This window comes from Anolis carolinensis, chromosome 6 (assembly GCF_035594765.1).
Source record: "Anolis carolinensis isolate JA03-04 chromosome 6, rAnoCar3.1.pri, whole genome shotgun sequence".
NCBI lineage: Eukaryota > Metazoa > Chordata > Lepidosauria > Squamata > Dactyloidae > Anolis > Anolis carolinensis.
Window position 1 is genome coordinate 22,363,898 of NC_085846.1, and position 27,775 is coordinate 22,391,672.

The 27,775-nt window shown below is 42.1% G+C and overlaps 1 protein-coding gene across 2 annotated transcripts in view; it reads left to right on the forward strand.

The window, feature by feature from the left end:
* The window catches only part of syt3 (synaptotagmin 3), a 72,070-nt gene that overhangs the window by 32,542 nt on the left and 11,753 nt on the right, over positions 1-27,775 (forward strand). For both annotated transcript variants that reach the window (XM_008113578.3, XM_062958157.1), the window contains exons 3-5: positions 6,035-6,175; positions 8,542-8,923; positions 13,136-13,691. In XM_008113578.3, coding sequence (XP_008111785.1) covers positions 6,040-6,175; positions 8,542-8,923; positions 13,136-13,691 — 1,074 coding nt within the window. In that variant the 5' untranslated portion in view covers positions 6,035-6,039. The remainder of the gene's footprint in view (positions 1-6,034; positions 6,176-8,541; positions 8,924-13,135; positions 13,692-27,775) is intronic.

Here is a 27,775-nt window from a genome sequence, read left to right on the forward strand (position 1 = left end):
TGCAGGATGTCTTGCAAAAACAGAGTTTAATAAACTTTATCCATATTTTTATGATAGAACCAATTAGGAAATGAGATTTATAACCCAGCAACAAAAATCAAGTTACATAGTGTAATCACTCTCTAGGAATCTCTAGGTTTTCCAGTGTGATGTTATGGTCCGCTTCCAGTGGATATTGAACATAGAGTTATGCTGGAAGATGTGGAAAGTCTTTGAGGGGTATTCCTTCGGGTGAAAACATAGTGATTTCTTTATTTGCAGCTTTTCATTTTTCATGGGGGTCCCGTGCCCCAAACACCAGTGAATGTGGAGGGCTGACAGTACTTTAGTTGAGACTAAATAATTAACAGTTGGTCCCACGTTGTCAGAGGAGTGTGTCCTTCAGGTCTAAACCACCCGCTGCCTCCAGCCTCCTTTACAGATCCACCACCTCCCTCCCACCTTTTAGCACATTAAAATGGCTGACTAACAGATTTACTGTGGCATAAATTTTTGCGGACCAGAGGGCACTTCATCACAATTAATCTGCTGGGCTATTAAGGAGCTGCAGCAAGCGATGGCTCCTTTGTGTTTGCTTTGACAGACAAACACAGCTGCCCTTCTGGAAATATTTTTAGAACAGAATTAGGAATGAGGGGTTTTCAGATAAACACTTGACGGGAGAGAGGGCTAGACAGGCTCCCTTTTTCATGATGAATCGGCTGGCCACACACCAAGCACAAGCCACGCTGTTTGTCACTGTTGCAAAAGGTTGCTGTTGCAAAAGGTTGCCCTTTCGCACTGCACAGGCATAATACTCTGATGCCACTTTAATTGCCATGGCTGCGTCTTAGGGATTTGTAGTTTGGTGAAGCATTGGAGCTCTCTGGTTAAGAATGCTAAAATCCAATAATAGGGAAATCTTAGTGCTACCGTTATCTAATGTGAAAGGGCACAATCTGGGAAGTCCATGACATTGTCCTACCTCTGCCAACCTGGTCTGTCTGTCTAGAGCAGCCCTGCACAACTTGACAGTTGAAAAGAGCTAACTAATATTAAAATAAATCTTCTGCAAGGCATTCGTCCTCCCTCCCTGTCTCCCTCCCTGCATTAAAAGGGCCGGACAGTGAAGAGGAAGCCCAGTCCTTTTCGTGGGACACAGAAAAGCCCTTTGTGGGCCACATGTGGCTCACGGGCTGTATCTTGTTGTGCAGGCCCGATCTAGACTCAGAGTTGGAAGATTAGAGAGATGGGTCAAAACTAACAAAATGAAATTCAACAGGGACAAATGCAAGGTACTCCACTTAGGCAGAAAAAATGAAATGCCAAGATACAGAATGAGGGACTCCTGGCTCGACAACAGTATGTGTGAAAAAGATCTTGAAGTACTCGTGGACAACAAGTTAAACATGAGCCAACAATGTGATGCAGCAGTTAAAAAAGCCAATGGGATTTTGGCTTGTACAAATAGGAGCATAGTGTTGAGATCAGGGAAGTCATGCTACCCCTCTATTCTGCCTTGGTCAGACCACACCTGGAATATTGTGTCCAATTCTGGGCAACACAATTTAAGGGACTCTAAGCTGGAATGTGTCCAGAGGAGGGTGACTAAATTGATCAAGGGTCTGGAGGAGCGGCTTAAAGAGCTGGGCATGTTTACCCTGCAGAAGTGAAGGCTGAGAGCAATGATGACGGCTATGTATTAATATGTGAGGGGAAGTCATAGGGAGGTAGGAGCAAGCTTGTTTTCTGCTACCCTAGAGACTAGGACGTGGAACAATGGCTTAAAACTACAGGAAAGGAGATTCCACCTGAACGTGGAACAGTGGAACTCTCTGCCCAAGAGTGTGGTGGAGGAGGATCCTCCTTTGGAGGCTTTTAAGCAGAGGCTGGATGGCCATCTGTCAGGGGTGCTTTGAATGTGATTTCCCTACTTCTTGGCAGGAGGTTGGACTGGATGGCCCACGAGATCTCTTCCAACTCTATGATTCTATGATTCTGTGATTCCTTCCTTGGAAGCTTTTAAACAGAGGCTGGATGGCCATCTGTCAGGGGTACTTTGTGCTTTTCCTGCATATCAGGGGGTTGGACTAGATGACTCATGTGGTCTCTTCCAACTCTATTATTCTATGATTCTATGTGCCCCCCCCCCATCCAGTCCATCGCCCAGGACAATAAAATCAAAGCACTCCTGACAAATGGCCATCCAACCAGAAAAGGAGATTCTACTAGACTCTGAGGCTGTATGTTCCACATTTTTGCTTATCCAACATTCCGCCGGCCCGTTTATGTTGGATAAGCGAGACTGTACAGTATTATCATTGTTATGTGCCTTCAAGGTGACTGATATACGACAACCGTATCATAGAGTTAATGGCGAGATCTATTTGGGAAAGATTTGCTATTATCCCCTTCTGCAGAAAGACTATGACTTGCCCAAAACCAACCAGTGAGTTTCTATTGCTAAGTGTGATTTCAAATCCTAGCCTTTTTGTCTAACACCCATGCTAAGTTTTTTATACATTCTATACATTCAATGGTTTAATAAATGCCTAAGCAATAGCGTTGTGTTGTTTTCATAGTCCTGCCTTACCTTTATTTTGTTCCTGTCCTTTCCTGTCTGGTTTGTTATTTTCTGCCTGGAATAAACTAAACATAATCTGACAGCATTCAGCGCTTCTGTCAGGGTTACCGGAGGGAAGTGCTTTCGTTCTACGGTGCCCTGCTTCACACAATGCTTAAATGCAGGATAAATACCCCATATGTCCCCTACTTTCCTTCCTTTTATGTAATCCCTGACTCAAAAGAAGATATGGTTTTTTGGTGGTGGGCTGCATCAGAAGAGGATGGTGGTGTATATTCTGCGAATTCTGGGGAGGCAAATTCTCCTATCGTCCCCAATACTAGAGTGACACACGTATTCATTTACAATTCATCTACAGTGTGCCCATGGATCCTCTGTGGATACTGAAATCCATGGTTACTCAAGTCTGGATACTATTACTTATAGTAAAACGATGTATTATATAAAATTACAAAATCAAGATTTGTTTTTTGGATTAAAAATATTTTCAAGACATAAATACTTGAATCCATGGATGCAGAATCTGTGGATATGAAGGTAATGACTGTAATTTCATTATCTACCATCTTTGCCTCCAAATGATATGTTTCTCTCCTTCCTCCAAGGCCTTACAACAATCTTGTGAGGTAGATTTAGCTGAGAGATAACAGTTGAACCCATGTTATCCATTTAATTGAAAAGATAGTGAGTGAACCAAGGTCATGGCTGTATACCTCACTTGAGCATGAATCTTCCCAATTCTGATCCAGCTTTTTAAGCCAGCTTTCACTGACTAGATGCCTATCAGATAATGCTGTACTGCAATTCCCGCCATCCCTAGCCAGCTAAGAAATGGCTAAGGATATGGGATTCTGCTCCTAGTAAACATGCATAGGTAAAGGTTTTCCCCTGATATGAAGTCTAGTCGTGTCCGACTCTGGGGGTTGGTGCTCATCTCCATTTCTAAGCCAAAGAGCCGACGTTGTCCGTAGACACCTCCAAGGTCATGTGGCTGGCATGACTTCATGGAGTGTCGTTACCTTCCTGCTGAAGCAGTACCTATTGATCTACTCGCATTTGCATATTTTCAAACTGCTAGGTTGGCAGAAGCTAGGGCTAACAGCAGGAACTCACCCCGCTCCACCAATTCGAAATGCCGACCTTTCGGTCAGCAAGTTCAGCAGCTCAGCAGTTTAATCCACTGCGCCACATACATAGCTTTACTTTATTTTAACTTTTAAATATTTTAAACTGCTTGATTTAGTTTAGAATTTTAATTTTGATTATTTTAAATTTTCAGCTATTTGTATTATAAGCTACGCAGAAATCTTATGATAAGGGGTTGGTGTGATTTTAAACATGTTTTAATAAATAAGGTTGTGTGTCCCTTATCCAAGTAAGGACCAGAAGTATTTTAGATTTCAGATTTTTGTGAATTTTGTAATGTTCGCATATACATAAGATATCTAGGAGATGGGACCTATAACACAACATTAATGCATGTTTCATATGCACTTGTTACACATAGACTGCATTTGGTACAGTGTTTTAAATTATTTTATGCATTAAACATTTGTGTACATTGAACCATCAGAAAGCCAAGGTGTCACTGTCTCAGCCACTCATATAGATGATTTTGGATTGGGAACATTTCAGATTTCTGGGATAACAACATATCTTTAGTTATAATAGTCTGAGCCCCCAATGGGGTAAACCCTTGGGCCGGCAGGACTGCTGACTTGAAGGTTGGGTTGCTTACCTGAAGGTAGCTGATTCAAATCCAACCCAGGGAGAGCGCGGATGAGCTCCGTCTAGCTCCAGCTCCATCCAGGGACATGAGAGAAGCCTCCCACAAGAATGGCAAAAATATCAAAACATCCGGATATCCCTGGGCAACGTCCTTGCAGACGGCCAATTCTCTCACACCAGAAGCGACTTGCAGTTTCTCGAGTCGCTCCTGACATGAAAAAAAAGTTATGATAGTAAAGGAAGTTGGTATCAATGCAGGCAGCTCTAAACAGTGATCTCCAGCTAAAACTTTGATTTCCAAGATCAGTTCCAAAAGTTGGGGATGAAGTATGGATGAATGGCAGACAATTTCCCTTTTTCTAAAGAGCAGCATAAGTCTGCCAGCTCCTAGCCTTAAATCACCCAAGCTCCTTGCTCTCAATAACACATGCATACAGCATATATATATATATATTAGGAAGATCAAAAGTTGCCTATTTCCATATCATACAATGTATCCACGTAGTCCAATTTTATCTTCTCCAGAATTGGGGAAATTCTTTTATTCCCAGGCACTGAAGCCAACAGGCTCTTCCTTATTCCAAATGTAATCTGGTTCCTCCCTTTCCTCAATGCCTGTTCCTGGAGTTTCTTTCCTCTCTGTGCAGAATATCATATTGTAAGCAAACTGCACACAAGCGGAATCCAAGTGTTAGTTATCTTCCCATTTGGAAGGTCTTTTGTGCTCTGTATTATTCTATCTGGCAGCAGCTCTCCAGGGTTTCAGACAGAGTCTTTCCTATCAACCTCTGAGGATGCCTGCCATAGATGTGGGTGAAACGTCAGGAGAGAATACTTCTGGAACATGGCAATACAGCCCGGAAAACACACAACAACCCTCTTTCCTATTACTTGACCCTTTCCCCTGGATTGAACTAGTGACTTATCAGTAGTTTTTGGAATTTACTTCTAATAGTAATAATTTACAGTGAGAATTTCATTATCCCCCATAAATGAATTATTGTTGCAGTCATCATTTTTAAGTAGCATCACTTTGCCTTCTCACTTCCTCAAAATAATTAGGGCAACATAACTTTGTGTAACTCAACATTATATTATTTATTGTTATATAACTATTCTTGCATTCTTTTTTTTTTCATGCTAAGGCTACAAGACTCTGGCCCGTGGTGGTGCAAAAGCACAATATCCTCCCTTTAACATCAGGAACCACATTAGAGCATTTTTCCTTGGCCTCTCTACCCTTGTATCTATCAAAGCAACCAGAAAGTTGCAAAAATAGAGAATAAAGTGATACTTTAAAGATAACCTAGTCCAATTCAGTCTACGTTTTCAGGAACCTTAGCTGCCCAAAATTTTGTGCGAAATAAATCATGTCTATCTTTAGGGTTTCCAAGAATCTTCAGTTGCTTTTACTGCTACAGATTGACATAGAATTAAAGTTACACTGCAGTCTCCTGCCCCCCCCCCCCCCCAATTTTCCCTGATCAGATTATAATTAAGTTATGCATTTACTACCAACAGGAATCACAATCAGCACAGCTAGTTCTTTCTAATACGTCTAAGCTCTGTTTGCAATGTCAGAGCGGGCTTTAATGATCCACAGATCAACCCGCTGTAGCAGCACCCCAAAGAGAAGCGTGTGGATCTGCAGTGCAGCCGTATGTAAGCCATGGCCCCAAGATGCTTGTGAGTGACCTCATTTTTTGCATACATTAAAGCCTCTCTTCTCCCTGCAATCTTCAGGCATCATGTCAGGAGATTACGATGAAGACAGACACCGGCGGGCAATGGAGCTTCTTCACGTGCTGTGTGCCAACACGTGTGCGGCCCAGGAGCGTGAGAAGTGCCAGGAACTGACAGGCCATGTGGGTCCCATGAACTCAGGTGAGTCACCAAAGGAAAGAGAAAGAAAATCTCAGGGGAAAGGAGCCAGGCCAGGTGCCCCCAAAGGGGAAGAAGAAAAAGGGATTAAGGTTGGAAATCAGTTCGTGAGTTCCCAAGACCTGTTGTTGACATGTAGGCAAAGGATGACTGTTGTTTCTTAGCTGAGATTGCCCTTATTCAGTCTCATGGTCCTTCAGAAACCTGCAGTTTGGATACATTTTGCATTTTAACAGGCTCAAGCATCCAGTCTTCATCACCTTTGCTGGAGTTGGTGGAGGAGGAACCTAAACATTCATTGGAGTCTCAGAAATTATTTGAATTAAGATCATGAAATAGGTCAGATCTTACTGCAAAAGGCAAGCTGCATCCGAATGAAATAAAAATTATGAACTTGTGCAACGGTGAATGCTGCTGGTTTACTGAGACTGCATCTACACTGCCATATAATGCAATTCAAACTGGATTGCATGGCAGTGTAGATACAGCCCTAGGCACCACGTTTTTACTGGAAGCTTGGTGTCTTTAAATGGGAAACAAGATTCAGGATGTTTTGACAGGATTCTGAAAGAATGGATACAGGTACTAAAAATCAAAGACAAATTGAACCTGTAACAAAATATTGCAGTGTGTAGTGTCCAGAGTGCGTGCCAGTCAGCATTGCATTTTTCCAGAATGCTCCATTTTATTCCTCCTCCTTCCCAGAGGTTTTTCTGCTGTCTTTGACCACTAACTATGCTAAGCCATCATTGAGTTGGGCTTTTCTCTCTGGCCCCCTGAATGCTTTTTTTTTTTCTAAAAAAAATAAAATAAAAGGGGGGGGGGGTCTGAAGTTCTTCTGCAATCTTTGGCTTCCCTGAAAATTGCAGGAAATTTGCAGGATCAGCACTTGAAGTATTAGTTCATAATTAATATATGGCAGTGGATAGGAAATACCCTATACTTGAATCTAATGCTCACCTTTTTGGGGGGGCTAAATTACCTTCCCAAGATTAGGTAGCACATTAGATTCATGTAATACGGTAATCTTAGTGCTGAACCAAAGAAAAAGGGGAATCTGCTTCAGGAGGTTCTAGAAGTCGTATATGAGGGACATCACTTTTCATTTAATTGCCATGGTTCAATGTTATTTGATCCTAGGATTTGTATCTCCGTAAGGCATCAGCATTCTTCGGCAGCCTCCATTATCCCAAACTACAGCCCCCTTGACCCCATTGCATTGAACCAAGGCAGTTAAAGTGCATTCATTCTATGGCATAGATGCACCCCAAGGTTTTCAGTTCTTGCTTTGGTGTTCTAACAGTTTTGTTTTTAAAGGAGGAATTATAAGCATGTGGCCACTATAATGCACACTTTTTTTGGCCAAATTACGAAGAGTGCACTTTTTGCTGCTGTGCCTTTCATTTGCCAGCAAATCCTTTTTTCTTTCTTTTTTTTATTTGGTTTCAGAGTTTTGAAAATTGAGGTGTGCATTAGATTCAATGGCACATTAGACTCCAGGAAATAAGGATATATGGTTCTCCAAGTGTATAGTATATGCTGTTATACTATACTATTGACTATACTAGTTGAGGTTGATGAATATTGAAGTCCAGCAACATCTGAGGGGCCACAGTTAGTCCACTTCTACTTATATAGTATAGATTCCTTTTCTGCCTTGCATTTTTGCCAAGTCTGGGTTCCAAAGTAGACTCTAATTAAAAGTCACGCAAAAGGTATCATATAATTTTAAATATACTCTGGTTGTATATGGAAGGTGGTCTCTTATGGTGCCTTGACATTTAACAACAGTGACTACAATGGGTGGAAGATTCTGAAATTTGTAATCTCTCATTGTATTTTTTTCTAAGCTCTGCACAGAATTCTTAGTTCCTCAGCACAGAAGAGAAGAAGTAGTAAAAATGCTGTAGCTGAGAGCAGCAAACGTATAGTCCTTACAATTATCTCAAATTCCACTTTCCATCATGTGTCCCCATTAGCCAATCTGGTTGAGATTGTTGGGAACTGGGAGTCCAGTATTTCCTGGAATGTCATCTGGCATTGCCCAAGTCCTTCTATAGATGAGAGATCAGCTTGTTCATTGAGGGATTCCAGGACTTATATTATGAAAAACGTATATTTTCCAGACTTTGGGATGCAAACCCATAGGAGCAGTTCTTTGATTGTCCAATGCAATCAACTGTTTTTTTGGCAGTTGATAAGAACTGTCCAGGGTTCCAGACTGTTCTCTCCAGAGTAAGGGAGGGAGTGCAGTTGGCCTAAAAGAAGTAAGCTCCGCCACCTGACGATGGTGATACTAGGTGGCCCCGTAAGCCACTCAACCCTTGATCTCCCCTCTTGGTATCTGCCTCTTCACTTCTCCCCTTTAGAGATCCTGGTCAGCCTCCTCTCGGTGATTGTGACCTTCTGTGGCATCGTGCTCCTGGGCGTCTCCCTGTTTGTCTCGTGGAAGCTGTGCTGGATCCCCTGGCGGGACAAAGGGGCCGCATCTCAATCCCAGCGAAAGGAGCACCTCCTCCATGCTCACCTCCATCACTCACCCTTCGGAGACCTTCTGGCGGAGCGGGTGGAGCTGGGCCCCGAGATGCCTGAGAGGTCCTACCTCGATATGGATTCCTACCCGGAGGCCAACCTCAAGGTCAGCCAGACCTCTCCAGACCTCCCCGTAGAAGGCCAGACCGGGACCAAGGAAGGCACCATCCCCAATGCCCACTCCCACCAGCAAGTAGCAAGCTTGGCACCCACACCCAGGTGAGTGAAGCGCATAGGCAGGTAAAGAAGGGACACAACGGGAAGAATGAGTGTCTGAGTAGGAAGGTCAAGAAATGATATTCAGGGCGATTGCAAAGAGTGTAAATGCAAGGATATTTAGTTAGGTGATATATGTTAAAGAATGGTCTCAGTCAAATTTCTTTGCAACAAAAGGCCCTTTGTATCATTGGACAGTGGGTCTCTTTGGCTACAACAGATGCCCTATTTGCGCCAATCCTATGAGAAGCTATCCTGAGACATTTAGCCAGCTGAAGTGAAAGATAAGATGGCCCATAAACACATATTACGTTCCATTTATAGAAGAATCCAATACCACTGAGGCTGTACCCAAGCTGTAGAATCAAAGTGGTTTGACACCACATTACGTGCCATGGTCCAATGCTATGGAATCCTGGGATATGTCACTGTTGGGATGTAGGCACTCTTTAGCAGAAAAGGCTAAAGACTTTGTAAAACTACAACTCTTAGGATCCCATAGCATCAAGTCATGGCAGTTAAAGTGGTGTCAAATTGTATTCACTCCACAGTGTAGATGCACCCTGAGAGAACACTGTCCTTACCACACCTGAGGCAGTGATTAGGCTGAGAAGAAGCAGATTTGGCCATCTTGAACCCACAATTTTGTTGCCAACACTTTGTCATTCTCTCCCGGTATTTACTGCCTGAGTAGCCACCACATTGTTGCTGATCCCATACAGCTGATTCTGGAAGTTGCTATCTTCATTTCCCACATTGCCCTCAATGACATCCAGTATCAGTCAATATAATAATATAATAACACTTTATTTAAATTCCGGCCTTCTCTCCAAGGGATATAAACGGGCACAAGCAAACATTCAATGCCTTGTTACAATGAAATACAATGAGAGACAAAGGCAAAGGCTTCTTCTTTCATTTCCAGCTCTGGAGGCAATGCTCATCTCCAGCTCTGGGGAAGGTGCTCTTCTCCATTTCCAAGCCAAGGAGCCTGCATTGTTCATAGAAAGCTCTTGGTAGTGTGGCTGGCATGATTGCTTGGAGCATCTTTTTGCCTTTTCCTGCCAAAACAGTACCTATTGATCTACTCACATTTGCTTGTTTTTGAACTGCTAGGTTGGCAGGAGCTAAGGCTAACAGCGGGAGCTTACCCTGTCCCACAGATTCGAACTGCCAACATTCATTTCAGCAGTTCAGCAGCACAAGGGTTTAACTCATTGCGCCACCACAAATGTACAGTTTTACTTTTCCACAGTATCCCAGCAAAGTGCTACGTCAGAGATATTGTGGGTGATTTAAAATGGCATCTCCTAAATCCAGTGACTCGGTTGTAATTGAACAACTAAAACATATTTTTTAAAAAGGGAAAGTAGTACATGAATCTGTAATAATCTATGTCTGTTAGTGGCACCAGGTTGGGATGACATCCAAGTATTAAGTGGAGGTTATATTATCAAAACTTCCCTTACCTAGTAAATTGACACAAAAAATATATATAGAGAGAATAGGTAAGATGTGGGCTAAAACTGGGGAAAACTATGCAGTGTGGTGAATTATAACTGTTCATTGTACTTTAAATACAATGTACGCTCCCCCTGCCATGACCGATCAAATGCTCAAGGTTGTATTGAACAGCTCTGTTAATTAACCATATAGAACCCTATCAATATACCAGTTAAATTACCAACACACAAGGAGGTTGAATTCAAATGTCATGTGGTTTTTGGCGCAAGATTAGAACTTGCCTGGATTCAGGCAAAAAATACTACGCTGTTCCTCGGCACCCTGCTTTCCCAACTCTAAAACAAAAATAACAAGAAAAACTCTAAGAGTTGTTGTAAGGACACGGAAAATAAATTGTGCTGCCAGGTGGGAATCTGGAGGTTATGCCAGATGTTACAAAATCGCCAAAATGGTGAGAGTCAGCGTATCACCCACACACTTTCAGTCATTTTCTTTCCCTGCCTGTGGAGCAATTGTCAGTTCATCTTATTGCTGCTGTTAGGAAAAGAAATAGATAAAAAGGGCAGCTGGAGGAAGATGGTAGGAAGTGCAACCAGCTTTGCAAAGGTTGGTGTGATGTGTGGGCTGAGCCTATGAAATGCTATAAAAATTAAAACTTCCCAGACACTTTGCAAACACAAGAGTGCAGTAGCCTGAAAGGTATTGGTTCATAATCTCTTCCAGGCCCTTTGCTGACAATGAGTGCGGTCATTTCAGAAGGCAATGTCTGCTTTCAGAATATATTGAGATCTTTTTTGACTCACTTCTCATGTACTTCCCAGATATCTGCCTTCTCAAAGAAAATGAGGTTTTGGGCAAAGGGAGGAGGTGGAATGGCAGGAGCAGAGCATTAAGAAAACCATAAGTAGAGCTAGGAGTTGCAGAGGTGGAGAACTAGGTAGCTGAAAAAAAATCCCTTTCTTTGGACCACCAGAAGACCAGACTTCCTCTTATTTCTTAGCATTCATGGGGTGTTTCTTGCCCATGTTATTCATGCTCATGAGGGCTGGAACATTGTAAAAGATCTTGGTCAACATGCATTTGAAATCCCTTTCTTAAATCTGCCATATGACCTAGTCCAGTTATTCTCAATTTGTGGGTCCCCAGATGTTTTGATCCAGATGTTTTGACCTTCTTTTGACCTTAGAAATCCTAACCACTGGTAAACTAGCTGAGATTTCTGGGAGTTGTAGGCCAAAACACCTGGGGACCCACAGGTTGAGAACCACTGGACTAGTCAGTGGTTTTGAAGATGAAAGTACACTTGCTTTGTTTTAGGTAACATTTGTACATACTGCAGTGGGCTCCCTCACCTGCCTCATATGGAAATTTTTGAGAAGAGGAAAAGGCAGAAAGGTGGATGATGCCTTTCTATGATTACATTTGCAATCTATTTTTATATGTATAGCTATAGCACTACATAGGTGGCTATTGCATCACACGTATGCCTACTTAGATATAGATCAAAAGGTCTCCGATAGTCAAGTATTATTGTGTGTGTAGAGAAAATGTTCTTGATTATTCTGGGCATCTGTGTAGTAGATCAGAAAAGATTGCTTTCCTCAGTTAGAATAGATCTATTGAATGTAATGCGAATTGCATTAGGCAGAATTAGTATAGGTCCCATTGATTTTAACAGATCTACGAAATATGACTAAGATGTTTATCACATGAGGAGGGAAAATGTAATTAAACCAGGGCAACAGTGTCTTTGCCTCAGATTTATTACATGACGTCACTTCTTTCCCGATGCTCTCCTGGTGGGAAACAGCCTAGAAAGCATTTCTATTACAAACACAGAAATAGCACTATGTAACACGATTTTTGTTCCTGGGTTATAAATGCCATTTCCTAATTGGTTCTGTTATAAAAACATGGAAAAGGTTTATTAAACTGCAAAAACTTTGTTTTTGTGGGACATCCTGCAGCACATTTTGCTATAGTTTCTCAATGAATATCTCATTGAGTCTCAATCCATTCCACATAGTTTATGGCAGCTGCAAAAACGAAGTTTCTGGAGTATAACAACTACTTTCAAATTAAATACTGCACAATTAAACGGGAATAACACTTTCAAACCAGGAACAGAAGATTCTTCAAATTTTGTTGCATAGTGTAATTGTTAATTACCATCTTCTTTTTTTTTTTAAACCCAAACACTTTCTAATGGCTTCCCACTAGAAAAGCGACAGAAAAGTGACCAATGTCATGTGATAAGTCTACGGCAGATATCGTTGTTCTGCTGTATATGTGATTTACCTGCCTCATGTGATAAGCTCCTAAATCTAAACCCAAGACTTTTAAGTAATGATGGCATCTTTCTCACTGTCATATAATGCAGTTTAACTGAACTGAACAGTGCTCATCTTCATTTTATGTAAACCTGCAATGTCTAATTCATTGGTTAAATTAAGGCTCCGTCTAGAATGTAACATAATGCAATTTGAAACTGCATTATATGGTCAGTGTAAACTAGGCATGGGCAAACTTTGGCCCTCCAGGGGTTTTGAAGTCCAACTCGCACAATTCCTAACAGCCTCAGGCCCGAGGCTGTTAGGAATTGTGGGAGTTGGAGTCCAAAACACCTGGAGGGCCGAAGTTTGCCCATGCCTGGTGTAGACTCATATAATGCAGTTTGACTGAATTAGTGAGCACTTCGCCTATTTTACCTTGAACAGAGGAGACTCTGATTTGACTATCTGTTCTCTCCAGGTATAACACACTGCCACGTCCCGTGACCCAGCAGCTGAGCAGCCCAGACACCGGCGTCCACATTGGAGGGGAGGAAAAGGTAGAGCAAGTGACCAGCATTGGGCAAATCAAGCCAGAATTGTATAAACAGCGCTCAGGTGAGTCGGACTCCAAGAAAGGAGAGGCCCAGAGCTGTGGGCGGCTAAGTTTTGCCCTGCGCTATGCCTACAGTACGGAGCAGTTAGTGGTGAGGATTCTCCGGGCCTTGGACCTACCCGCCAAAGATGCCAATGGCTTCTCCGACCCCTATGTCAAAATGTACCTGCTCCCCGACCGGAAGAAGAAGTTCCAGACAAAGGTGCATCGCAAGACGCTGAACCCCGTTTTCAATGAGACTTTTAACTTCAACGTCCCCTTTGCCGAGCTGCCCTCCCGCAAACTCCACTTCAGTGTCTACGATTTTGACCGCTTCTCCCGTCACGACCTCATTGGCCAGGTAGTTCTGGACAACCTGCTGGAGATTGCTGAGCGGGACAATGACACACCTCTTTGGAGGGACATCATGGAAGCCAGTTCGGTGAGTGGGGATATTATTTGGGGTGGGGAGAGAAAAGAGAGAGAAAAGAAGTGGCTCTCTCTGGAACTTGAAGACATTAGTTTTTTTTAAAGTACTTATATCCAAATCCCTCTCAGTGGCTGGGGAATTTGGGGAGTTGTCCAAACTGTAATTTTCCCAATCTCTGGATCTTCCCTGAATCAGTCCAAGGCACAGAAGTCTGTCCAATTGTGCTAATCAGCTGCATGAATATGTCCCAGTTAAATCCATCTGCTTGATTCATCTCTTGGTTGTCAGGAGGGATAAGCCATTTTTAAAATTGGCATTTTGAACATGTGCAGCCTATGAGTTCACTCAGCCAATGCAACAGTTCAAACCAGGTATCACAGTTAATTGTTCAATAACAAAGGATTTATAGTGAAATGGGAAGGTGAGTTTCAGGAGGTGTTGCATACATCCTCACCGCTCCCAAGAACCGGAATTAAAATACTTGCTACAGATGCTTCCAAACAAAAACTTTGCTAGGTCTTACTTTCGGGGGAGGCCTTATATTTAGCAATTCAGCAAAACCTCTACTAGGTCTTATTTTCTGGGGATGTCTTATTTTAGGGGAAACAGGGTAATATATAGTAGTTATAAGGGATGCTGCAGTAGTTTCCCAGATCTGTGACATGAGTTACCCTATGTTTCAAGCTTGTGCTTTAGCTAAGATCTGGGCCTGCATTTGCCACCATAAGGAGTAAAACTTGCACTATGAAAGGCAACCCATAATGATCTTCTTTATTAATGCAGCAGCTAGAAGCAATTTTCTGTATTGGACTCTATTTACCCTTTCTGTAAAATGGAGTCAGCCGCAATGAGATAAACGAACGCTTCAGTTCGTTAGGTGATTTCTACTTTACAACAAACTCAAGAGTAATGGTATTGCAGGAGAGGCTTGAATACCCTTCGGTGTACGATTTCTTTATCTAAAATGTGTGTGCAACAAGGCCCCTGCAATTGTGGAACCCATATCTGCAACTTTATGATGTGCTAAGACCAGAAGTCACGTAATTTAATGGTGTTTGGTTGTATCTGTGGTTTTTCAATATCCATAATCTGGCCGGGAACATAACCTCCATGTCTATGGGGATCCTACTGCATGTGTGTGCATACACATCATAGATCTTTAATTTGTCCCATCTGAGTTGATATAAATTTCTAGAGGTCGGATTTGGATTGCATAATTATTTTCTAACTACTCCCAGCATCGCTGATCCAGTCAAATTGGACTTTCTTGCACCTATTTCAATGTTTTATATATGTGGAGATTCAGCCCTGGCTGTCATGAATGTTGTGCAGTTTGGCCCCGAGGGGATTGCTTTGCAAGAAGCAAATAAGAAAAGATGTCTATGGCTTGCATGGCATACTGAAAAGGTTGCAGAATAAAACAACAGTGAATGATGTGTGTAAAAAGGCTTGTACGAGGAGAGGCATAAAGCCAGCAACTGAGCTGGCCAGGATAAAGAGAGGCAATTTGTAGGGGAAATAACAAGGTCAGACAGAATAAAGAAAGAGTTTGGAGAGAGAAGAAGTACAGGAGACCAGAGCTGAGAGAGGTCACGAGTGGACTATAGGCCCCCAGAATCCACCTTTGGCCCTGCAAGTGATGGATTTTGGAAGATGTAGTCCCAATATGAGGAGCGTCTTAGGGACTTGGGTGCTTGGCTTGAAGAAAAGAAGGCTGAGCAAGGATATGGCCACGTAAATATCTGAAAAGATGTCACATTGAGAAGGGCCAGGCTTGTTTTCCGCTGCTCTAGACACACAGAGCAATGGGTTCAAATTGCAGGAAAAGACATTCCACCTAAACATTAGGAAAATCTTCCTGATGGTAAGAACTGCCCAAGAGTGGAATATCCTTCCTGGGAATTTAGTTGAATCTCCTTCTCTTGGTTTATTAAAGAGGCAATGGCTGGATGGGCATCTGGTCAGAATGCTTTGATTGTATTTTTCTGAAGGGTTGGGCTAGATGGCTGTTATGGTCTCTTCCAACTCTATGATTGTATGATTCTATGAAATAGGATTTTACGTATTGTCGAAGACTTTCATGGCCGGAATCACCGGGTTGCTTTGAGTTTTCCAAGCTGTATGGCCATGTTCCAGAAGCATTCTCTCCTGAAATTTCACCCACTTCTATGGCAGGCATCCTTAGAGGTTGTGAGGCCTGTTGGAAACTAGGCAAGTGGGGTTTTTATATATCTGTGGATATATATCTACTCACAGCCACCCAAATAGGATTTTATTTCATTTCCTCAGCTCGGGCAGCTGCCTACCTACCTGTTGGTCTCCCCCAACCCAGCATGTTACCCTTTTCCCTGGAGCTCTCTCAAAAGAGATGGTAGTCGGCATAAATAGGGTTGTTTTTTTTTCCTTTCCTTTCCTTTCTTTTTTTTCTCCTGCCTTCCTGTGAATATTTTTAGCCGAGTTTGTTGTTCATGAAGCCGGTGGTGGCTAATTAGGGCAGACAGGTGTGAGGCAGGCGCTCCCCTCCTTTGTGACAGGCAGACGTGCCCCCCTTCCCTCCCCCCCCCCCCCCCAGTCTGCCATCCTCTCAGTTCTATACACTCTCCATCCCTTCCTCCCTTGCCCCCAGTCCAGACCTATAGCCACCCCCTCTCCCATCCACCTCCATCTTTCAAAGCCCCAGACGTTCTCTTTTCTGAATGCAATTGTCATTGATTGGGCAGGTGGGGGAGTAAGTCTGAACATATATTTCTGCTGGTTCCGGGAGAGGTGTAGACACCAGCTCGAAAAATAGAAGGGCTAAAAGCAGTGTAGCCGTCTTGAAGGGTTCCCCGAATCTCCACTGTTATATGGGAGCTGCAGTGAGAAGCTGACCTATGGAGCATTCCTGCTCGAGGTGCCAGACAGACAGACAGACAGACAGATAGCCAGCCATGCCCTTTCTGGCATATTCCCTTCCATCCCCATCCCTTGTTTTGCTGCTTTTCCTTCTGCCTCTCTTGGCCCTCCATGCACTGCTTTGAGGTTCTCCTACTTTAGGTGTTCTGTATATATTTTTGCTTTTTTCGGTTCCATATTTTTCCATTTTTGGAAAGTCCTTGAGGCCAGCATTTGCTCTCAGCGTACGTCACATGTATAGAAACCATCTGACACTGGTTTTTCAAGGAATTGCACTGGCTGCCAACACACATCCAGTCTGAATTCAAAAATGTTGCTTATGGTTTTCAAAGGCTTAAATGGCTCAAGATCTAGATATCTGAGACAGTATCGCTCCCTGTATATACTAGACACCCATAGCTTATTTATTTGTCGTGTCAGAAGCAAGTTGGGGGTACAGTTATAATGTATTTAAAAACACAAAGTTAAAAACTTGGCATTATACTAAATGTCCTTTGAGCAGTAGCTGGCCACTTGGAGTTCCTCTGGTGTTGTTGTAAGAAGGACCTCCATTGTGCAGTTTGCACTGTAGTACATGGTCTTTGGTTTGCTCTTCTCCACACTCACATGTCATGGACTCCACTTTGTAGCCCCATTTCTGAACATTGGCTCTGCACCTTGTGGTTCCAGAATGCAGTCTGTTCAGTGTTTTCCAAGTCACCCAGTTTTCTGTGTGTCCAGGAGGGAGTCTCTCATCTGGTATCAGCCATAAATTGAGGTTTCGGGTTTTAGCCTGCCACTTTTGGACTCTCACTTGCTGAGATGTCCCTGCGAGTATCTCTGTAGATCTTAGAAAGTTATTTCTTGATTTAAGGCATTGGCATGCTGCCTGATATCCAAACAGAGGATGGGCCGGATATGTCACTGCCTTGGTTCTTTCATTATTGGCTGCTACTTCTCGACAGATGTCAAGTGGTGCAATATCAGCTAAACAGTATAATTTCTCCAGTGGTGTGGGACATAGATATCCTGTGATAATGCGGCATGTCTCATTAAGAGCCACATCCACTGTGAGATGTATTCCACACTGGTTACAAAGTGCAGGGGCAGATATCTTCACTGTGTCTGGTTGTGATCCCCAGATTGTGCCAGTCAGCTTTTCTATGTTATTATTTCTAGTGCCCACTTTTTGCTTGAAAGTCAAGCAGAGCTTCTTGTAAGTCAGAGCACGGTCCAGGGTAACACCCAGGAATTTTGGTGTGCAGCCATGCTCCAGAGGAATCCCTTCCCAGGTAATCCTCAGAGTTCAAAATGCTTGTCTGTTCTTACGGTGAAAAGCAGGTGTCTGCATTTTAGATGAATCAGCTGGTTTTCCCTGTAGTAGGCAGTAAGAGCACCTAAAGCTTCAGAGAGCTTCTGTTCAACCATTTCAAAGCTCCCTGCTTGAGCGGTGATGGCACGATCATCAGCATAGATGAAATTCTCTGTTCCTTCTGGCAGTGGGCTGATCATTTGTGTGAATGTTAAACATTGATGGAGCAAGCACGCTCCCATGAGGCAGGCCATTCTTCTGTTTTCACTATATGCTTCTCTGGCCCTGAAACTCAACAAAAAACTCCTGTTTTGTAACAGATTTCCTATGAAGCGGGTGAGGTGATAGTCCTTTGTGATATTATAAATTTTTGTCTGGAGAAGATGATGATTTACAGTGTCATAAAGCTGACAGGACTTTGAAGACAGCTCCTGTAATCTGCTGCCTAGCTAATAAGACTTATTGAGGTGAAGGTCTCCTCTGTATTCCACCATTGGGAAAGGTAGACCATTTGGAGACAAAAGAAAGGGGTTTGGGGTTGTGATGTTGTCATGTTGCCTTGGACACCCATCCCTTGGTGACGCAATGTATGCCAATGTTAATCCCATTTTGATTTAGCTGTTCATCTATTTCAGGGCTTGAGTGCATGCCTTGCTTCTGTTTGCAGATTCTATATTGATTTTGATTTGTGAGATTATTTTGGGTTGCGCTATTGATTGCATGTTGTGTCTTGGGATGGTCAGATCCAGGGCAGAATGTAAAGATGGGAACAAATAAAGACTAAATAACACACCCAGCTGTTCAAAAAGCAAAGATGAATAGAGGGTCAAGCTGAAATAGTACTGCAATCAATAGCCCTATATATACACAAACAGCACTAAGCAGTTTGATACCACCTGCCTCAATGGCATCCAACAGGTGCCACCTGCCTTCTATGTCAAACAAGGGTCCTTCTTGGTGTGATAAGCATTGCCATCACTCCAAATTATGTTTATCCTCCATGACATGGCTTTTGTACCAGAATTTATTTGGATGCTTGGCACAAGTGGTGCCATCTTTAATTGCCCAGGATTTTTCTGAAATAAAGCCACTTAGGGACCAACGGAAGACAAGAGGATGACACCTAAACAACTCTGAATGAACACATACAGCACACACATTTTTTCATGCTCTGTAGCTTTGCATAAAATACAATAGTTTTGACCCCAAATATGATTGTAGGTGCTGACCAGAAAAAGATCATGGCATGTCAAGGCACTCTTTATTGGTGAGAGTGAGAAAAATGTTGGGTATTTTATACCGTCTATACCAGTCTGTAAGCAGCTATTTAGTGTGTCACCCATGACAAGTAAGAATGGTCTGCTGATGACTTAGCAAAAGAGTATGACTAATAGGAGAGAGAGAGAATAAGAGAAAGTGAGTGAGGATGCCATCAAAAGGAAGAGATGCAGCACCTTGATAGAGCATATACTTTGGGTCGAGAAGGTCCTGGGCTTTGTCCCTGATAGATAAAAACCTCTTCTTGAAACTTTTTCTTCACAGCATTGATGCTAATTTGTAAAAGTAAAAGCCTAGAGGTGTGCTCCATGTAGTTTCTAGGGCTATTTTTGTGCCCCCCCCCCCAAGATCCTTCAATATTTTGCTCCCCTAATTCCTTCCGGGGGCACGGCACATTTTTGTCATAGGAGGTTTGAGCCATTTGAGACCCAGGAGTGACCCTTTATTTAAAAAACTGGGAGTGGCAAATTACTTTCACTCATTCCCTGATCTAAAAACAAGAACAACAACAACATCCTGGGGTCTAAAATGCCTTAAAACATGGAGAAGAAATATCTCTACATCCACATTCTCATATCCTCCAACTTTTCCCACACGGAAACCAGGATCAAGCAAAAGCATAGTTCACAATAAGCCACAAACCATTTTTGCAACTTGAACTCAATTTTGCAGCAATGGAAGCTGAAGATGAATTTTTGAGTGTCTCCAGAGAACTTCCTTTTCCCTGAAGACACTCAAAAATAAGCTCTTCCACTTTTTCCCCTTCTGCGTTCTCCCTTTGGAGACATTTCCTAGAAGACTAATCCTTCCCAGTATATGCATGCCTAGTGCCTGAACTTGAAAAAAATATTTTCAGACTACAGCACCAAGAACCTCCCAACCAGAAAAGCCAAAATTTTCCCAGGGTCTGGTTTACACATACATCCTTGCAGAGAATGGAGTACAATGAGAAACAGATGGCTTTGTATATTTTAGTAGATGAGTAGTTTTGACGTGTATGCAATTAAGGTGTTTTGTAATATTCAGAAGCACAAATCAGATATTTTTAATGGAGACTCCTATTTAGTTTTTTCCCTTGTATGATTCAATGTGGCATGCAAGACTCTTCTTGACATTATATTATATTTCTTCAATTCTAAGATGCTATAGATTGTAAGATGCATGGTAATTTCAGTACCACTACGTAACAAAGCGCCCTTGATTCTAAGAAGCACCCAATTTTTAGAGATCTTTATATGGGAGAAAAGTGCATCTTAGAATAGAAGGAATACAGTATTATTCTTACAATAATCCTGCAATGTTGGTCAGGCCATAACTAGCTGAAGGTCACTCAGTGAGTTTCATGGCTCAGTGATGATGGAAGCCTGTAACCCTTAGTCCCGGCTTCAGATTTTAGATCACTTGAATGAGCCTGCCTAACCAATGCCCTCTATGCTATTTGGAGTTGCCAAAGTTTTGCTCCAGCCCTTCTGACTAGTGAAAGCTAACTGGATAGGGACCATTTATAGCAAAATAATTTTAATGAAGAAGAGAACGAGATCTTAGATTGGATAACTGTATGGATCCTTTTTCGTGTCACAAGCCTGTCCCCAATTTTCGTAAAGAGAGTTTCATGGTTATTGCAACACACCAAGAATGGATGGTATCACACGCTGGATCTACACTGCCATATAATCCAGTTTCTGAATCCAGATCTGCTTTGAATTATATATGAGTCTACAGTGCCATATAATCCAGTTCAAAGCAGATAATCTGGATTCAGAAACTGGATTATATGGCACTGTAGATGGGGCCCCAGTCCATTTGCAGCTCTCTTGTACCTGTTCTCACTGGAAAAGAGGATGACAAAAATACGGTGCATATCCCCTTGTTTCCACCTTTCTCCTCTCCCGTGTAATATTTACAATCAACCCATGATCAGGAATAAAAATTCATCTATAACGGGAAGTGTTCTCCTCTGTTATTTCTACCCTGGTGCTGTTGAAGGTCACATCTATCTTTTCTTGCAAAAAGGTGACATCCTGCTTTGTAGGGCAGTTGTAAATAGTACAGAGGGAATGTGTGTATGTGCCTTCAAGTTGCCTGTCAATTTCCTAGGCTTTTCTTAGGCAAGGCATGTTCAGAGGTGGTTACCTTTTCCTTCTTCTCAAATACAGCCTGCAGCACATGATATTTGTTGGTGCTATTAACCAGGCCTGACCTTGCTCAACAAGAAAGATCAGACATTATCTACTGCCTTTAGCATCCTTAGGCCCTAAGAATGGATGTGGAAAAATATAATTAGACAATTCTGTGGTGCTTTCAACGGCACCAGATTTATTATGCAAGAAGGTTTCATCAGTTATAGCCAGTAGCATCGGAGGCAAAGAGTGCTGCCAGAACTCAATTCAGAGACAGCGAGCATAAGGCTGGGAGTGGGATTGTAGACAGTTGGGTCAGAGGGAAATTGAATGTAGACAGTCAACTCCTGACCGTGAACAATTATGTTGTTAACCCTGGCCATTCTCAAAACGGTTGTTGCCGATAACATGAACCACTTGGCGCTAGGACAGCCAATTAACACAAGTGGTATGATAAGAAATCTTTATCCCAATTCAGGCTTCTTGTGCCAGCCTGGAACTTGCTAATGAATTTCAAACGGGCAGAGTTTAATTCTAATCTCCCTTCGGAGTTTCTTTGGACCAAGCGGCTACTCTAAAGCTAGTGACAGGGGTCGCTTGGGATGCTGCATCTTATCAACTGGACTGTAGACCAGGAAAGTTTACGGGGATAATGAATATGTTAAGATCATTACCAGTGGTGTTTAGGCTTCTGCAGCTTAAACATACATATCCCCTTGGACACTGAAGTTGAGACAGTTATAGCTGCTTATTATTCATTCAGTGAAATCCTGCAACTGGGTAATCTTATGCTAAAGTTCCTATCTCCTGATTTATGAGTGGGAGAGATGCAACTCTCCTGGCAGCATCCCTGGTTGGGTGACCCTGAAATGATATCAGTTCTTGCTTCATGGCAAAGTTTGTGAATGGTGTTTCTTTGAACTATAACTCTCAGAATCCTCACAGACTGCAGGACCACTGACCTGTAACTGGATAAGAGTCCTATGGATACCATGTTCCCGTCTTGCAGGAAATCAAGGCTAAGCTATTGCTAGAAGCCAAAATGATGAAAATTAGACTTATACTTTGGACATATCATGAGATGACCCTAGAAAATGCGTAGTAAGTGGGAAAAGAGGAAGGCTGCATTACAGATGGATAGACTCAGGGAACATCTGTACTGTAGAATTGATACACTTTTAAGGGCCATGCCTCAATGCTATGGTATTATGGCAGTTTTCCACGGTTTTTAGCCTCTGCAAAAGGGTGCTAGTACCTCATCAAACTACATTTCCCATGGTTCCATAGCTTAGAGCCATGACACATAAATTGGTATCAAACTATATTAATTCTACAGTGTATATGCAACCCCAGTCAAGGAAGTCATGACCCTAAAACTACAAGACCTGTTGGTAACATAGGGGCCTGGAGGTCTCTCATTCCTGAGGTTGCCATAAGTCAAAGTCAACTTGATAGCAGTTAAAAACAACAAATTCTAGGTAGTGTTTTCTGATGAGTACCAGGAGGAAAGGACAGGATATTCCTCACCCTTATTTCCAGAGTCAGACAATCCCACTCCGCCCTGCTCTTTGCTCATCCCTGCCCTGTAATGCTGCACATAGCCTCACTTTTCCTCTCCCCCGACTTGCTTCTTTCTGGTCCCTAAGGGCTTGGCCAATTGCCAACAAAGCCCTTGCCTTCCCCAAAACAAGCGAGTTGGCAAAGCAGACAAAAGGGCTGAGGAGTGGAGCTGGAGTGCTGACGGGAGGAGAGGAAAGGAGGGGGAAGCTTCATTCATATTGATGAGGCTGCAAATGGGATTGAGCTGGTAAAAGGGCATTAAAGATTCACGCAGGAAACCACGCACCGCCTGGTAACCTGGGGAGGATTGGCACCCTCTTCCACCCCTGCTGCCAGAAGCTAAAATTCTTTGCTTGGCTCTCTCTTCCTGTGCCAGGCCTCCTTAATATTGTTCCCTGTTGTGTGTGCATGTTTTAAGATTCCTATATCTGGACTTATTTGGCGGTGGAGGTTCTGTGTAGCATGGGAATCAAAATCCCCAGTTTGCCCCCAATTCCCCTTCCCACTCCCCTGTTAAGCTGTTGCACCCACAAATACCATTGAGCAACAGGAATGCCACAGGTTGGGGCCGGGCTGTGGCGCAGGCTGGTAAACAGCTGCTGCAATAAATAACTCTGACCATAAGGTCATGAGTTCGAGGCCAGCCCGTGGCGGGGTGAGCACCCGTCAATTAAAAATAAAATATAGCCCCTGCTCGTTGCTGACCTAGCAACCCAAAAGATAGTTGCATCTATCAAGTAGGAAATAAGGTACCACTTATAAAAGTGGGGAGGCAAGTTTAACTAATTTACAACATTGGAATGAGGAAGTGAGGAAGTGCCATCAGAGTGGATGATGAAGCAGCTGCTCCCCCCTGTGGCCAGAATTGAACATCCCCTCAGGAGAAGGTTAAATTGCCTCTGTGTCTGTCTGTCTGTTGTCTCTGTCTTGGTTTGATGTGTTTATGGGCATTGAATGTTTGCCCTATATGTACATAATGTGATCCGCCCTGAGTCCCCTTCGGGGTGAGAAGGGTGGAATATAAATACTGTAAATAAATAATAAATAAATCTCTCCTCACCATTGCATTTCTTCACCAGGAAATTACCTGTCCATTTTCTGTTCTGATGCAACAGTGGACAAGGGCAAGATGCAAAAGTAGGATCAAGACCATGAATGAAAGTCCCAGAGTCTGTCAGATAGTTATAGAGTTGGAAGGAACCACAAGGGTCAGCTAGTCTGCCCTTTACCAAGCAGGAATACATAACTAAAGCACTCCTGAGAGATGGTCATCCAAACTGTGTTTAATGATCTCCAATGAAGTTTGGAGGAAGTGGAAACTGGCATGCATGTCGTATTACATGATCACTTCTATAGGGATATTCGATTTGCTTTTATTACTCCTATTGTTCAGAAGATTCCTGGCAGAAATTATGAATATTATTTAAAACATCTAATAGAGGATCGGGAATCATGGATCACTTTTAGAGTGGCTAAGTTTTGTTCTGCAGCTATAAAATTTGAGGCAGGTTGCAGATTTATTTTATTTATTGTGTCAGAAGTAAATTGAGGGTACAGTTATAATGTATTTAAAAACACAAATTTAAAAACTTGGCATTATGCTAAATGTCCTTTGACCAGAAGCTGGCCACTTGGAGTGCTTCTAGTGTTGCTGTAAGAAGGTCCTCCGTTGTGCCTGTGGCAGGGCTCAGGCTGCATTGTAGTAGGTGGTCTGTGGTTTGCTCTTTTCCGCAATCGCATGCCGTGGACTCTACTTTATAACCCCATTTCTTAAGGTTGGCTCTGCATCTCGTGGTACCAGAGTGCGACCTATACACCGTCTTCCAGGTCGCCCAGTATTCTGTGTGTCCAGGAGGGAGTCTCATCTGGTGTCAGCCACTGATTGAGGTTCCAAGTTTTAGCCTGCCACTTTTGGACTCTCATTTGCTGAGGTCCAGCGAGTATCTCTGAAGATCTTAGGAAGCTATTTCTTAATAATAATAATAATAATAATAATAATAATAATAATAATAATAATAATAATAATAATAATAATTGTATTGATTAGCCTTAGGCCATATCACAGTAAGGAAGCTATTTCTTGATTTAAGGTGTTGGCTTGCTGGCTGATATCTGAACAGAGGACTGGCCGGAGATATCAATGCCTTGATCCTTTCATTACAGGCTGCTACTTCCTGACGGATGTCAGGTTGCAGATGATTTTAGTGGATGTTTTAACCTATTCATTTTAATATCTATATCCACAGATTTTAATTATGTGTTCAATTCCAAATTTGCCTCTGCGTTACTACAGATTCATTTCAACAGACCTATTTAGGGCTAGAAATTACTAATGTTAAACCATTATGATCAGCTGCAGATCAGTCACATGTCTAACATTGGATCTACTTTTCAAAGAGAAAGTCATGCTAGTGTGTTGCAGTAGGATAAACCACCAATTTCAAACTGAATAACTTCCATTAACAAATAGGTTTTTTAAAGCTTGATTTAAAGTACACCTGAGTCTGAGCTGCAGCATTTCACATTGCAGGTACTATCTCGCCTGATGCAATGTTAACTCCCCACTTCTAGTAAACACATTATTCTATCCACACACACAGTAGATTAGACTGAGACATAGTCTTTTGAGTCTGACATTGTGGTTTGTATTGGTTCTTGTGACGATCTATCGGTTATTCTGATGAAAGCCACCTTGGGAGGGTTTGTTCCTGAGAGGTGATACATAAATACTTTAAATAAACTGCTAGGGAATTTTTCAAACTACAGATAGGAGGTGAAAGAGGGATCCAGACTCAGAAAGACAGATATAGTCCAACAAGAATGATCAGGAGTAGTTTAATATTTCAGGAAGACTAAATCCTAGAAGAGGAAGAGTCTGACTAGTCTGTATTACAGCCATTTCTGGTGTCTTCCATGCCTTTGTGGTTATGAATTTTTGCCAAACATTTTTGTCAGACATTAAAATAGCTATTTAAGGGATCAGATTCAGATTCTTGGACAGAAACTGAAAATCCAAGCAGACTCACTGTCCCACTATCGAGGAAGTTATCAAGCTCCATTGCTATACTGTTAGGTGTTATTGTGTGCCTTCAAAATATTTCCAACTTATGGCAACTCTAAAGTCATGGGGTTTTCTGGGGCTGAAAGTGTATGAACTGCCCAAGATCACCTAGTTTCCATGATCACACAGGGAATCTGTTATATACCACAGGTAAAAATCACAAAGAATTCTATATAAGCTTTAAAAATAGTACATTTAGCGGAGCATCTCATGAGCATCATAAAAAGTTATCCCGAATTTCAGTTGTTATATATACCAGTAGAAGTGGTTGTGGAGTGGGCTTGTAGAGAATGTGGTCAGAAGGAAATTAAATGCAGAAAGTAGTGACAGCGCCAATTGCATTATTAAGACAGGCCCTTCACTGAGCAGTTGCTGATAACACAAACACTCTGGCAAAAGGAAACCAATTAACACATGTTGTGTCAGCCCATGTGATGTGATAAGGAATCCTTACATTCATTCACACTTCAGGTGACAGACTGGAACTTTCCAATTAGTTTGGGACTCAGACCATTTAGTCTCAATTCTCTTCCCGTGGAACGAGAATGAGTCCCTTCACATGGAAATCTGGGTGTCAGAGAAAAGACCATCTTGCTATTCTTCCTGTTTGTTTTCTATATCCCAGAAGATTCCAGTGCTGGAGAACACCATCCCTAGGTAGATTCCACAGCAGTAGGACCAAAATCTGGTTTAACAGTTTAAACCTGGGAATCTATGAGGGAAAGGGATTTATTTTCCATCTTGCTGGTTATGTTTCTTTGGCCAAAGAAACAGAGATCCTGAAGGGGGTCTAAAACATTTACTGCATTTCTAATCATCTTTGTATTTATGCAATCACTTGATAAATCAGAAGTAGCACTATGCAACACGATTTTTGTTCCTGGGCTATAAATGTCATTTCCTAATTGGTTCTATCATGAAAATATAGAAAAAGTTATAGCACATTTTGCTATATTTTTTCAATGAATATCTCATAATGTCTCAACCAATTCAACATAGTTTGTGGCTGCCACAAAAATGAAGTTTCTGGAGTAGAGCAACTACTTTCAAAGTAAGCACCATACAATTAAACAGGAAATAACACTTTTAAACCAGGAACAGAAACATTTTAAAATTTTGCTACCTAGTGTAATTGCTGTGTCTGTGTAAGTCTTCCTTACTCTTAGAGACTTATACATAGCCTGGTGTAGTAGCTACAATTTTGACTTAAGATTCAGGAGATGTCGGATTTAATCACCGGTGAACCATAACATTTGATCTGTGGCCTTGGACTAGTCAATAACTGTACTGATATTTCAAACTGCAACCTCATAGGATTGTTGTGAAGCTGGAGTCTGTTTCTGCTACCTTGAGTTAATTGGAAGAATAATGTTCTCAGATGTATTTACCTTTTTTTTAAAAAAAACGCTTTTCAGAGCAACACTCTTGCCCTGAGATTCCTCCTTTCACTCTTAAGCCTGGAGAAAGGGCCCAACCCTGAGAACCTTCTCAACCCTATGGCAATGGATATAAAGGAAATTAAGGATACTTGCCTGAATCAATATAACATCCTTGTAGGGACTTGAGTTTTGCTGCTTTACCAGAGCATCTCGAAAATATAAAAGAACTTGTGCATTAGTCATCGGGCTTTTCTTCTTCAAAGGAAATTAAATGGGGAATGGGGGAGGATGTAACACCGAACCTTTCGAATACTTGAAAGTCTTTGTATGGAGATTTATATCCAGTGGTACTTATTCGTAATGCAAATATTGGTTCATATGCATTTTGAAACAACATTGCCTCCCACATACACAGATATCGGAGCTAGCAAAATGCTAGGTTTGAAAGAAAATCAAGAATATTCTGGCGCATTTGTATTCCTGTAATGGAGAGTCCTTTTAATATGAAATGT